This window comes from Trachinotus anak, unplaced genomic scaffold, assembly GCF_046630095.1.
Source record: "Trachinotus anak isolate AG129_WGS33_773 ecotype Australia unplaced genomic scaffold, CSIRO_AGI_Tana_v1 ptg000019l, whole genome shotgun sequence".
Classification (NCBI taxonomy): domain Eukaryota; kingdom Metazoa; phylum Chordata; class Actinopteri; order Carangiformes; family Carangidae; genus Trachinotus; species Trachinotus anak.
In genome coordinates this window covers 8,509,796-8,524,003 of record NW_027273870.1, presented here as the reverse complement: position 1 = coordinate 8,524,003, position 14,208 = coordinate 8,509,796, and the positions used below count along the sequence as shown (strand labels likewise).

Genomic DNA, 14,208 nt, shown 5'->3' with positions numbered 1-14,208 from the left:
TTTGTCTTGGATGGTAATAAAACAAACTGTAAGAGTGTTTCGCTGCTTACAGGCCTGGCAGCATAGAGGGTCGGAAAAAGCTCACCGCCGCCAAGAAACATGCTCAATTTGATGCAGCTGTCTCCTGGAGCACATGCTGATGATATGATTCTGTGTGGTGAAACTGTATTTCAGAGCTGTGGTGGCATGTAGGGGGCTGTGGCTGTGGAGCCGGCCAGTGGGCCATATAAAGCAAAGGGCACGCCAGACTGGATAAGGATCAGAGGAGGACAAGAGAGAAAAGTGAGAGAGGGGCCTGTGGGTCTGGGCTGTCGGCCACCAGAGCAGGGGGTGCTGGCCGGGATGCCACATCGTTCAGACGGCCTGGTGTACACAGAGAAACCTGATCTAATGTGGGGTTTTGACACTTGCAAACACGTATTTAAGGAAACCCACTTAAGGAGCTACAAAAAACACATGCCTACATACAGGCTTTATATTCACAGAGTGATGATGATGACGAAGACAAGTGAGAAATGCAGCAGAACGTTCTGCTTTTTGTTGAGGGAAGGGGCCGTTAATAAAGGCAGTTAGTAGTTGACAAGATCTGAATGTAACTTTATGAGTAACTGCAACAACTCTGCACACACTCTTCTTGAACAGCTACACACACATTTTATACACACACATTTTCATGAAGAAACAGGAAAACATTGAGAAGCAGTCAGTTTCTTTGCTTGTATGAAATGTAACAAGAGAGTCTGATGGAGTCATACTCATTTTATCCAACTTCTACATTGCAGCATAACAAATAAGCACCAATAAATAAACACATCTCATTTTGCATTATTTTTCTGAGATTGTCTTATTTGCAGTAGCCTATTGGCTATTTTGTGTTTGAGATTATTTATTGTTACATTTATCGAGTTTGTTTCAACATGCTATTTAAATGTATCTGTGATAGAGTGAGGACAGACCCAGTAAGTGTCTCCAGTATCTACAGAGATTATTTTTCTTCACACTTCAAAGTTCTATTTTAAATGAACATAAATAATCAGAAATCAGAATTTCTTTGGTTTAATCTCACAGCTGGTTGAGCTGAGGCTGATAGTTGAAGTTACACGGAAGATTTGGCCTCATGAGGAAGAAAACGAGACAGTGACCTGGAGTTAAAGGCGCATCAACCTCCGCTATGTGAGGTGTCTTTATTGAGCGAGATATTACAAGACAGGTGCAAGACTCAGCTCTTCAACACAGGGCTCATGTTACTGTTGTCTGCACTGAGTGTTAGGTTGAAGAGCAGCATTACCGCTGATCTTCTGTCAAAGGGTAAGTCTAGCCTTAGGGGGGGAGAGAGAGAGGGGGAGAGATAGAGAGGGAAAGCGAGGGGAGGTGGGTTGGAGTTAAAAGGTCAGCGCTGCTGACTCCATTGAAGAAAATAAAAAGCTCAAATGTCTTGCCATTTCAATGAAAAGGGTAAAGACGCCTGTCAGCTCTCATTGAAATGTTTCCGATGATCTAATGGTGATAATCTTATCTTAATCTGCGAGATGAATTCAGTGGAAACACACTTGCTGCTTTTAATCAGTTCAAATTTTCCTGTTTGTACACTGAGCTGTAAGTAAAACCAGGGGTAGCCCTTCCAAAATATCGACGACTCTCATGTAAAGCTTCACTCGAAGTTCACCAGTAAGTGAAGCTGGAGCAGCAGGGCAACATAGTTGACATTAAATAACTTTACTGAGGTTTGTTTCAGTCTCTGCTGCTTTCTCGTGATGTTATTTGCCGTTTACTGGGGAATTTCTGAGAAACCAATAAAGGCCTGCTGCTCGAAGCCAAAATGAAATGTCGAGTTTATAATTATCAATTTAGAGGAGATGGAAAGAAAGATGAAGCATTAGACCAAGCCTGTTCTCCTGCTGTTTTTCGCACTAAAATGTATTTTTTGCATTGACCCCCGGGATGAAACAGCTCCTATTGTTAATGGGACTGAATAAAAATATCAACAGCTCAACTAAATCTTAAAATAAAGGAGAGCGTGTTTAGATAGATCTAATTAAACAACGCAGCGCAGAAGCTACAGATAAACAGGTCTATTATCAACCATTACGCAAAGTTTGGATAACCTTTGACAGCGGCCGCATTTTCGAGAGGCCGTGTTTCGCACGCATCAGTGCGCACCCGTTCAAACCTTCTAATTCTGGGGCCAGACCTACTGTATATAGATCTATAGGTGGCTAAACTGAAACACACAATTATCCCACATGCTGTCAAATGTATCCATGCTATTTGCTTCTCTTGCCTCTGGAATGATGAAAACACAAGCAGCCTTGGTTTTTATTGTAGCCATATAATGGTATCAAAATGGTAACATACCTCAGCACACACGCACAGAAAGCCTTCAAACTGACAGGCTCCATACTGTCGTCCCCTGCCAGTAAGCGCTTCCTATATCAGGGTGGACGGGGGGCGGGGGGCTCGACCCCCCCGGGATGACCGCTGCCCTGGCGGATCTTTATTTTGATTTGCACTCTAATTGACCCAAATAAAGAGTGCTGGACCACGAACAGAGGTTTTCTCCAGGCTGCGTGGCCTCGAGGGGACGGCCCTGCACGTGAACACACACACGCACGCTGACGGACACACACAGACAGAGAGAGAGAGAGCAGCTGACGCAGAGAGACAGTCTCCTTTGCTTGGGAAACCCCATTTGCTGTTGTGCTCGTCCAATCGCTGGATGCCCCCGGCTCGTTCAGCGTTGACTTGACGTTTCACTGTACTACTGCTTCCGTCTCCCTGTCCCCCTCTCCTCCCGCTGGCACCGAGGAGATCCCCGTCCCGTCTCTGCCATGACTCCTCATCTGATCACAGCCCGGCGGCAGCGACGCTTGAGATGACTGCGTGGACTTTGAGTCGACCTCAAGTGCAATCAAACAGGACGAGCTCTGTTTACGTAACAAAAGCACCGTGAACTCGGGAAAAGATGCAGGAGAAACTGACCGAAACCCGGACTCCCACTTCATCGAGGGCGTCGTCGTTTTTCATCGAGAACCTCCTGGGCAAGGAGCGGAGCGGGCAGGACTCGATGTCCGACAGCAGACGAGGGGAAGCTGGTGTGGACACGGTCTCGACTGGCAGAGTCGTGGACGCACATCAGGCCGACACGGGCGCTCCAACGCCCCATGGCTCCAGCTCCACAGCCCGGTCTCCAAACAGAGACTCGCCGCTGCAGTGGTACCGCGGGGGAGCTGCCTTGAACTCCAGAGCTTTGGAAACATCGCACAGTGAGTAGCCTAGAGCTTTAATGCTTTCTGGAAATCTGTGATTATTCCCCCAGGCGCAAAATATGCCATGCAATAAACTGAGCCTAGGTGGAACAATAACGCACAAAACGCATGGCCAGACTGTTGTAGCTGCTGCCGGTAGACCTACTGTTAGAAGGTGTAATAGACTGGTGCAAGCAGATTACCACTGTTTTATTAACGGACTGTTGGTTTATGTCATTTAATGGAAAAATAACTGCGAAATTCATGTCACAAGATCATTTTTTTTGCTTATGCCCTCCGGGTCTAGAGCACTTCACGCAGCTTTCATGTACCACCACGCGTCACGTAATGTTTGTTGTCATTGGACACCTCGGGGTCTTTATTTATCACTGTAAAGTTATTAAGGTGGCTTTATTGGAAGCATATGCAGTTCAGCTATCAAAAGCCGGCATGTCGCATGTTGCTTCTCGCTTCATTAAATAACAAACTCCAGTGTGGAGCCTAGATTCTTGTAGTCGTGGTTCATCTCTCCATTCACCCACCCTGAGCTCAACGAGCTTCCCAAACTCAGTTTGTAATCTGATGTGTTAGCGTTTGGTATATGGAACACAGGCTGTGACATCCCGTCCACCTGTGAAACACATGGTGTCCGAACAGTCCACTGCATAAAAGCAGAGCACATTTCATTCTTGTTTGTCATCAAGAAAAACACAAAGAAAAACACGTAACACAATCTCAAGATTCCGCAGGTGGATTACAAATGCCCAGAATACAACCCAAAACAGAGGCGCAGTTGCACTGTACGTCAACATGACGCTTTTACGCACAGTCGGTGCCATTTGTGCCACTCACATGCGCCTTTCCATGTAAACAAAGTGCTTCTCCCTTTTCTCCCATTCTGATACTTTAAAAAATAAAAATCAAAATTTTCAGTTTACAAGTGATGAAAGCCCCAAGTCAATAGCAAAGCTCGCACAGAATATCGGCATGAACTTGTTGGATGTTCGGTTGGGCTATAAACTGAAGGGGTCTTGTTGGATTTCCTGTGGCAGACTGTTATCTATTCATTACACTCGTATCTGTCACAATCGAGCCTGACACTTCCTCATGTATCATCTGTTATACAATCCAATCAAAACGTGTTAACTTTGCCCATGCGCAGCCCATCTTCTGGTAAAGAATGAACTGCAAAACACAAGCCTACTTTAAATGAGGCTTAGATCCATTTTTTCGCCATTTTATATTATTTTTATCCAGCGGACAGTTTTATTCCGCCAGCTTTCAACACAATGAATATTTATTTATTTCTATTTTGTTATTTAACCGTTAAGTTCTTATTTGTTTGACAACAGTAGCTATATCAGAAAGTTGAGCTGAGAAATTACAAACTTTCCGGGAAATATTTTCTTCTGATTAATATTTTAGTTTTTCCCCTTTCAGATCCAGTGGATAATACAAGTTCAGAGGACCATTGCTGCTCCGCAACGACCAGCGACAGAGGTTCACCGGCCGTGTCCGAGCCGATAACGGAGGGCAGCGACGAGACTGATCGGAAAACGGGGGACAGCAACCTAACGGACGACAACGAGGACGTGCAGCACGGTTTTGACACTCGCCCGGAGCAAGACACAACATCTGACCCAAGCTCTACCCGGAAGAAGAAGACCCGGACCGTGTTCAGCCGCAGTCAGGTGTTTCAGCTGGAGTCCACTTTTGATGTGAAACGGTATCTGAGCAGCTCGGAGAGAGCGGGGCTGGCGGCGTCTCTCCACTTGACAGAGACTCAGGTCAAAATCTGGTTTCAGAACCGGAGGAATAAATGGAAGAGACAGCTGGCGGCGGATCTAGAGGCTGCTCACATCCCGAACTCGACCCAGCGAATTGTCAGGGTCCCCATCCTGTATCACGAGGGACCAGCACCCACTGCAGCGCTGGGCTTCAACCTGACCGGACATCCAGTGTCTCCACCCGTTGCGAGCTTCTCCAGCTCCATCAACTACCCCCTGTCCTCGTTTGCTCACTCCATGAGCATGTTAAGATCGCAGATGACCGGCTTGGTGTAAAGACTGTTCAAGACACTTGTATCAAACTCTTTGTTAACAACTTCAGTTCACCCTGTGAATACCGAATCGTGCAATAACCCACAACATCCAAAGAGCCGCAAAGACCGTGATTATAACTCAAAGTGATGCATCATCCTTATATTTCTGTTCATAAGCCTCTACAAGAACAGTCAAGCATGGTCAGACCAGGCGCAGGAGGTGTCCATGTACTGTATGTTTGAATACACACATATTTTTGCAAACTTTTATATTTAAAGCCACAGATTTTTCCAACTTTGTCACTTTTTCACATAACAGATAAATAAAAAAAAAAAAAACAAGCACAATTTTGTCTGTTTTTCTGGTGTTTATTAACACACATCGTGACCTCAACTGTGTCTTCATCTCTGTCAATTACAAACAAACAGTGTTTATAGAGAATTAAGTGAATCCATATGTTCTGTGAAACAAACAAAGAGCAAGACTCAGGGCACGAACCTGTGTGTCTCCGTAAAGTTACCCATTACAAGCCTACACTTATTCTAAAGGTAAAGGAAAAGTAGCTCCTCTCTTAGACTAACAACGAACATCTGGGCAGTCCTTAAAGTTATCTATGATATTGCCTATGTTTTGTCCACCACTGATTGATAAAGCTTATGCAGAAACAGAATTCTAATTTAATCAACCAACGGTTTGCAGAAATAAATTAACAAATGTCATCAAGTCATCAAGTTGTGTCCTTGCACCACAAGTTGGAGGAAGTTAGCTTCCTCCAAATGGCAAATATAAGCGACAAAGTGTAAACGCCACATGTGGAAATGTGGTGTTTATGAATTTTAGCTCGTCCCCAAATGCATGAACTTAATTCATGCAAAAGTAAGAGTGACATAAAGCTATGAAGTTTCACATTTCTTAAAAAATATCTACGCTAGGTTTGGGTCTGAAATACAATATTTGAAATGGAATAAATAATTCGCATGATAAAAATAATGTTAAAAAAAAGCAAATATTTTGCTGGGCTATATTTTCCATTTTTCCAACGCATACATTTCCTTATAGCTACTAAGAAAGCAATGCGCCCAGTGCGCCTCACTAAAAATACCCTCCAATTCTACGTGTGAGTTTGAAAATGTATTATGCGGCAATTAGCCTACACTGATACACACACAATACAATAGCAATAATAACAGTCCGTGTCACTTTCAGTTTGCAAATCAATTGAAAATGTTTTTTCCAGTCGGGACCCCAACTCTGACCCGCATTAAACAACTGCCAGGCAGGCTCAACACCACCATCAGCTGTGTGCATGGTCTCACAGCGCACATAGGCCTATTGTATGTGGTGTGAAATAACAGTGAAATTAAAATATTCTTTATTTTCCTGGGGGTCCCCTGCAGGGCTCCGGACCCCGAGTTTCCTTGTAGCAAATCTATGATAATGAGGGGGGGAGTCTGAGGGGAGTGTGGGCGAGTAGAGGAGAGAGAGGGCACAACAACACACTCCTGCCCTCCCTTCGCCTCCCATCTCCTCGCTGTCATTGGCCCGTAGTCTACGCACCTCTGGACCAATCAGAGAGGATAAAGGGCGCTCCATCCGGTGTAAGCAGTAGCGGTGCAGGCTGAGCATCGCCAGCCTGGTAGTGTCTGCTCAGCGGCTGCTGCTATGGTTCGGGGAGCATTGAGACGTTAGTGGTGAGATTAGCATCCCGGTTTAGAGTTGACGTCGAGTAGAGTCGCGGAAGTAAACAAAAGAGGACTTACGCCTTGGAGAATATGAACAAAGTGGACGCACCATGTCGACCCGCCGCCTCTCTGAAATTCACTATTGATAACATCCTCAACCTCAAGACAAGCGGGAGGAAGTGTGACAGTTGTCACCCAGCCGGACTGCAGGATGACTCCGCCACGACTATGCGTAAAGACGGTTTCCAGAGTCACCACGACGAGCACGGAGCCCAGCAGAGACTGGACCCCGGCAGCAGGCTCCACGAAAGTGGTAAGAGGGTTTTGATGAATCTGTAGCTGTACGCTCTGTATAATAGAGACCTTCTGTCATCTGCGTTCACCATTACGCACAGTTCGCATCCGATGGCACTGGACTACAGTTTCAGGTCAATGTAGCAGCAGCACAGCTTGAGACTTAACCACAGAGGGCTAAACGAAGTGTCATTTTATTGCAGAGTTGAGCACAGACTGCAGCGGAGCGACGGAATCGGTCATCATCAGCCGCGGAGACCCGAGGAAGGCGACGGAGGTGCGCTTCGAGAGCGGGGACAGCAGCTGCGATGACAGTAGCTCCACCACCACGGCCACGGACGCCCACAAAGGAAGCAGCCCGGCCAAGAAAAGCAAAATGATAACGAAAAAGAAAACGCGCACTATTTTTTCCAAGAGACAGATTTTCCAGTTGGAGTCTACTTTCGACATGAAACGCTATCTGAGCAGTGCAGAGCGCGCCTGCCTCGCCAGTTCTCTCCAGCTGACGGAGACCCAGGTGAAAATATGGTTTCAGAATCGCAGGAATAAATTGAAAAGGCAAATCTCGACCGAAATCGACGGACCCGTTAGCGATTTCCCGGAGACTGCAAAGCCCGTGGTGGTGGGGCAGCTCCCGGCCTTGTACAAAGAGAGCAACCTGCTGGGGAGATGCCTGCTGCCCATGCCTCTGCCCGTGGTGTACCCGGGGAGTAGCACGCCTTACCTCTGCTTCTCAAACGCCAGCAAGTACTTCAGCCTGTATGACGGGGACGTATGATGGTTTCAATACTTCTCCACGTGAAAGAGACACTTTTTGGTGGTCTGTTGCCAAGTTTCAAGCCTTTAAAGGTGTTTAGATGGTGGGGCCGGACCTGCGGCCTTAACTGTTTCTGAGGACTGCAAAGTACAACGACAGAGGAGTAGTTACATATCACATAAAAATAAGCTGATTCGGAATTATTTATTTTTCAGTTAGTTATTGGTTTTTATAGGCCTGGCACTAAACTTACACAGAGCCCGTTTCTAGAAAATACCAGGCTAAGCTTATGATAGCCTGAGGCAGGCCTAAAACAATATTAGTCTCTACATTTTATTGTTTACATGGTATTTTATTATTATTATTAATTATTATTATTACTATCATCATCATCGTCAACAACAGCATTTCCAGCAGCCTAAAGCCACCAAAGAAATTACCATAGCCTAGCTATTTGCATGCATTTCCTGTATCATAATGAATTTTGAATTACTGAAATTATCTATGTATTTAAATGAATGTAATTAACATTTTATTCTGTTTCACGCATGTCTATTTTTTCTGAGTATCCTACTATTCTTACTTTATTCCACGTTTGCCTATAGGCTCATTACACCATATACTGAAACTGTAATTAAAACATCTTCATTGAAGAAATACATAACAGGGTTGATTCAGTATTTTCAGGTGAACTTTGTGTTTCATTGGTGGTTAATTATGACATGAATTGGCAAATAATATGAGTACAGTGTCAGTTTATTAATCCAAACATTAGTACTCACATTACCTTTACTTCAACAAACAGACCTACATGGATTTTACAGGTGGAGGAATATGAGAAGCATTATTGATTGAAAAGATGTAATATAAAAAAATCTTAAATGATGGCAAAAACTTGTACATTTATTCTTAGTAAGTGAGATCATGCTTGATAATCCAATGGGCCCAAATTGCTTGGAGGCCAACACTAAGGCCTCAATACTTGAACATACTGTATTTTAAATTGGGAGCGAAGCAGTTTGTATAGATTGTATAAAATATAAATTCAGTATTGCTTATAAAATCCATTAGAACCAACTACATATTTCAAATAAGACCATAAAAACTGTCATAATATATGGGGGTCGGGGGGAAAAAAATGTAAAAAGAAAAATTGGTGGAATTCCATATGAAAATCAAAATCTTTATCTGCAGCTAAAATAACTGGATATAAACTGCACATTGTGGTCACATGACAAGAGACTAACTTTTGTTGCTCCTTGAGAAACTAAAAACATTTGGAAAAATACTGATCCATTACTGTTAAATTTGAAGGGCCGTCTCACATATATATATATATGCATAAGTCAATATGACCTGCACAGCAATTGGTTACACATGCATTCATTCCCTATAGGTTTCTGTGTGAATGCATCTGAATAGTCATTATTTATAAACTATACAATATGCTATATCAGAAGACCAATATGTGACAAATTTTGCTCCTTGTTGAGAAGCTAAAATATTTTGTGCCATGCAGGAAGTGTCTGACAGATGCAGACAGGAGGAGAGGCTCGTCCCTCTCTGTGTTAGACAGCGTCTAGATCCTGAGTCTCTCTTCCTGAATGGTGTTCAGTCTGTTGTTGTACCACAGCCACAGAGCAATATACTAGCAGTCTCAGCTTAATTTAAAGTGTATACAATGGAAAGCTGTGCTTCTACTCCTATGAAGCCAAGCCAAGCTTCATTCCTTATGGACTAGCTTAAAGTCAGGAATATTACTTAAGATTTGGGGTTGTGCTTTAGAAATAAAACTCAGGCTCCAGAGTGAATGAATGCCCCAAACTAAACCATAAAAAAGAAAACGTAACTAACTGCTTTCTGGAATTCCTGTTTCTTTGATAACCTATGTCACATCATCTGCTTTGTGTAACTCTTTATATTACAAAAAAGACGAACAGGAATGACAGAAGAGAGTAACCAACAATGATAAACAGGAAGATCCAGTTTATTTTAACTGTTAATAAAACTGAAAGTCCAACAAATCAGTTTGTCAGTTGCCAAATAGAAATCTTTTTCTCTAACTGGTGAACCTAAACTATGCATTATGGTATACCAAACAGTAAGCACGATATGAGTTAGTCTAATTTTTTTTTCTCTTTGAAAAGAAAAAGCATTTTGGAAAAATACTGAGGCGGCAAAATACTGTATGGCCCTCTGCACCACATATTTTCTTTTGGGGTATGTTCTTTTACTGAACTTGCAGTTCTTGTGATACTTTAAAGAGATTTATTATCTTGGCCTCTAAAATATCACAAATCAGAAAGAAAAGCTCCACTGTTTAAAGCTGTGATGTTTGGAACCTTATGATTTTCCCAAGACCAAAAATAATAATTTTATATTTTATTGATCCCTGCAGGGAGTCGTTTCACCCTCCTTATGGCACAAACTTAATATCCTTGACTTGGACAAGTTGACTTGGACCCAACTTGTGGTTTAACAAGAGTCTAAAATGAATTGTCAGAGGATGAATAGAGTTAAATTATTTCCACGAATGAAAATCTACTTCCTGCACTGACTCAGTCAGAATGCGAATTATACAATGACAATAGGGGGAGTATATTGAATGCATTGGAGTGGCAATATAAAGTAGCATACAATGGAAATACTCAAGTAAAGTACAAGTTCCCTTAAAATTGTACCTAAGTACTTAGAATAAATGTACTTAATTACTTTCCACCCCTACTAATAAAGCACACATGGACTTTAACATTTCAATTTCAATTACCCAACAAGATAAAACTCAGGGGGGTGACTATTATGGAAGCTACTATCAAAAAGGTAAAAGACTAACCACCACAGCCACACAAAGACTATCTAAATTAACTAATAACCTCTATTGTCAAAATGTATCTTTACCACAACTAATCCTCCATTGTCTCACTGATCAAGACTGTGAGACCAGTGTTTGCTAAAATTAGATAATACATGGCATTTTATATTGGTAATGAAATGCTATGCCAGCATTGGAAATGAAAGCTAAATGTCAGCTAGCTAACATTAGTAAACCACAAAAATTACAAAAAGTCAGAAACTAGCTAATATTAGCGTACATCCACAGATACTTGACACAATCTAATACAGAAACTTAGATGGTAAGAAAGTAATTTGTATTAAACAAGCTAGACATTTAGCCACTGCTACTTAATTTGCCTACAGTGTCTCAATTTGCTCGACGCACACGAGCAGAGACTTGAGGAAGTGAGCCACCGCTGGGAGTGACACAAGTAAATGAGACGTTCAACATCAAAGTTAAGAAATGGTATGGTCCACTTTAGGGGTGTCTGAAATTCTATTTCTTTCAGACATGAATATGGGAATTATATTGTAATATTTACAATTATAGGCAAGAGGGATATATAAAGCCTAAATTAACTGCTGTTTTTAACTCTTTTGGGGGGGTCCAATCAGGGGTGTCAGACCCCCAAACAGCCCCAGAATTCAAATCCTGGACTGAATGGAAAGTAACTTCACCTCATCAGTGCTGCCCTTTGACCTGATTGCCACAACATTTATCATCAACATTTAAAAATATAAACCTAAATCATACTCAATACAAAAGCACAACTTAAGAAGGTAAAGCTACATATTTTTGATGATGTTAACAAGATTTTACATGAAAAACCAGGATACTATTTGTTTGTTATCGATCCACCGCACCAAATAAAGTAAAGTAAAGAAATCACAGAGGCATTCCCTTTGCATCAGTAAATGTGTGATGCAGAGACGCCGACTCTGTGTGTGTGTCTATTCATGAAGAAAAGAGGCTTGTTATGTCCGGCAGACTGTCTCCTGTTTCAGAGCTGCTAGAGAAAGAGTCACACCACTGCTCAGTACCCACAATCCCTGGTGGCGATCTGCTCAGACATGATGGCAGACTGTCAAGATGCAAGGTGTGGCCAAATGGTATATGACTAACATTTAAGTTGTATTTAATGAGATGTAAATAGAGGCTCATCTCTGGACGGCAGAGGAAGCTTTATCTGGTACAATGAAATACCATTCTAAGTACGTCAGACATAAATGCACCAATTCATCTCAGTGCTCGTTGTGAGAAGTGCTAATTGTTTCTACCAGTGTGCTCTTTTCATTTTGTCACTCCATCCTCCTCTCACATTCTTACTCTGCTTGCCTCCCTCCTCTTGCCTTGTCATAGCTCATCACAGTAGTCTGTGCACTGAAGCCCGACTGTGTGCGATTATAACTGAATGAGAGGGACTGGGGAGGAGAGTGTGTAACAAGGAGAGAGAAAGAGGGAGGAGGGATCGCTGAGAATCAGTTGATGAGTGTGTGTTTGTGTTTGAGAAGCTACGATCATGTTTGTATTTCTGCATGGGTCTGTGCCTCTCTATAGCAGAGGTCTGACTGGTGAGGAGCAAGGAAGTGCTGTTCCTGATGGTTGGACAGCAACTTTGAGTGTGTGTGTGTGTGTGTGTGTGTGTGTGTGTGTGTGTGTGTGTGCACGTGTGTAAAACTCACTGGCAGCTCCTTCTGCATGACTAGATGGGGGCCCCCCTCTCCCAGCTAGCCCGTTACTTTAACCTCTGTTGACCTCTTCCAGTCATCTGACAAAGGTCATCGCCCAAGACGATGGGAGAGACTGTCCCCGAACATGTTTCTGCAGCATGAAAGCACAGAAAAGACTGTCACCAAAAGATTTCACATGGAGCCTTTTGTATAGATGCTCCAATTTAGGCTCTATAGGCCAATGATGTGTGTGCTGCTTTTGTAAGGTACTGTAATTTCTCTATACAGTGACAAAACATCCTCAGTTTGGTGAGGAAAATTCCATATCAACCCGCAGCACTCAGTTCAAAAATGCCTAAACTATGTTGGTCACTCTGATGAAAGAAGTTACATTCAAAAAACAAAATATGTAAATAGTATTTGCTGGTGCCCTCTCCAGTATCAGTCAGCTCTGAAAAACCAGTGTATGGATTCCCCCGGGGGTGTCCCGATGCACTGGAGGGCAACCTGAGAGCAAAACGACATGACACAGCACATTGTAAAGTAAACAAGGCTATTAGTTAAGAGGCAGAAACCTGAGATACAAGGTCTGTATGTGTCACACTTAAAGACTGTTTGATGGTCTATTGATCTGCTAATTTAGTCAAGCCCCCCCCTCCTTCTCCATGATGCAAATTGCTTGAGGAAACTAAAAGATGGCAGAGGGGATGTAATCAGATAAAAGCAAGCAAGAGAAGATGAGACCAGATTGGACAGCAGCCAAAAATTAATAGCAAAGCAAGTGAGAGAGTAAAAATAAATAGGTTTAAATGAATGAATTTATAGACCCTACAGTATAAACGAGACCAAATCTTGCATGTGCATGTGTGTGATCAAATTCCTGTTTCTATGCACGTGTGAGTGGAAACAGAACATTTTGAAATCACAACTGAGTACTGAAATATCAATATGTATCTTTAGGATGCTGTAACCTAAACTCAGTATGGAAGCAGATGGGAGGTGCTTCACTGAGGTCTGCAGAGAAGGTGGACATGAACCCATTCAAAAGATAAGAATGACAGCAGAGGAAAAGTGACAGTATTTCACTTCTATCCAAAGTGAAATGTCATAAAAAAAGCCATAGTGGCAAGCAATGTGTTGAATAAATATGAACTTTGACCCCAAACAGACTGACCACCACAATGCACATATAGTGGGAATGTGGTATTGACAGGAGGCAGAAGTTATGACAGTGACAATTTTACTGTAGATAGGAATGGTGGAATTTGTTGCATCTCTCTGTTCACTTGGTTACATAACTCTACTGCTGAAGTCTACCAGGAGTGGCTGAAGGTAACGGATGGACAGGGTTACAATGTTACAAACTTAATTTGCGAGTTTCCCTATAATGATAAATAAAGTATTTCTTATCTTATTTTTATCATTATCTTAATTTTGTGATATTTACATTACAGTATGGTCCATACAGTCCTAATAGTTGCCTTGTATGATCATGCAAACTATTCTCTCTTGTACATTTGGTGTGTAAACATTTTAACCACGCTTTAACATTGAACATATAGCACAGTGGTGCTATATGTTCAATGTTCATTTTAGCTAACATGCTAACATGCTCACAGTGACAATGTTGACACACAGATGCTTAAAAGGTATAATATTTACTATATACACTGTTTTAGTTT

General features: G+C 42.4%; 2 protein-coding genes across 2 annotated transcripts; both read left to right on the top strand.

Annotated features, from left to right (window-relative positions):
- The first annotated feature begins 2,491 nt into the window (after positions 1-2,491).
- Positions 2,492-5,636, top strand: hmx1 (H6 family homeobox 1). The gene is made up of 2 exons (XM_071503346.1): positions 2,492-3,263; positions 4,686-5,636. Exons 1-2 carry the CDS (start codon positions 2,963-2,965, stop codon positions 5,306-5,308), a joined length of 924 nt encoding a protein of 307 aa, XP_071359447.1. The 5' UTR covers positions 2,492-2,962; the 3' UTR covers positions 5,309-5,636.
- Positions 5,637-6,170: 534 nt separating this feature from the next.
- On the top strand, positions 6,171-12,674 carry hmx4 (H6 family homeobox 4). Its single transcript, XM_071503347.1, has 2 exons — positions 6,171-7,282; positions 7,467-12,674. Exons 1-2 carry the CDS (start codon positions 7,060-7,062, stop codon positions 8,039-8,041), a joined length of 798 nt encoding a protein of 265 aa, XP_071359448.1. The 5' UTR covers positions 6,171-7,059; the 3' UTR covers positions 8,042-12,674.
- Positions 12,675-14,208: the final 1,534 nt, after the last annotated feature.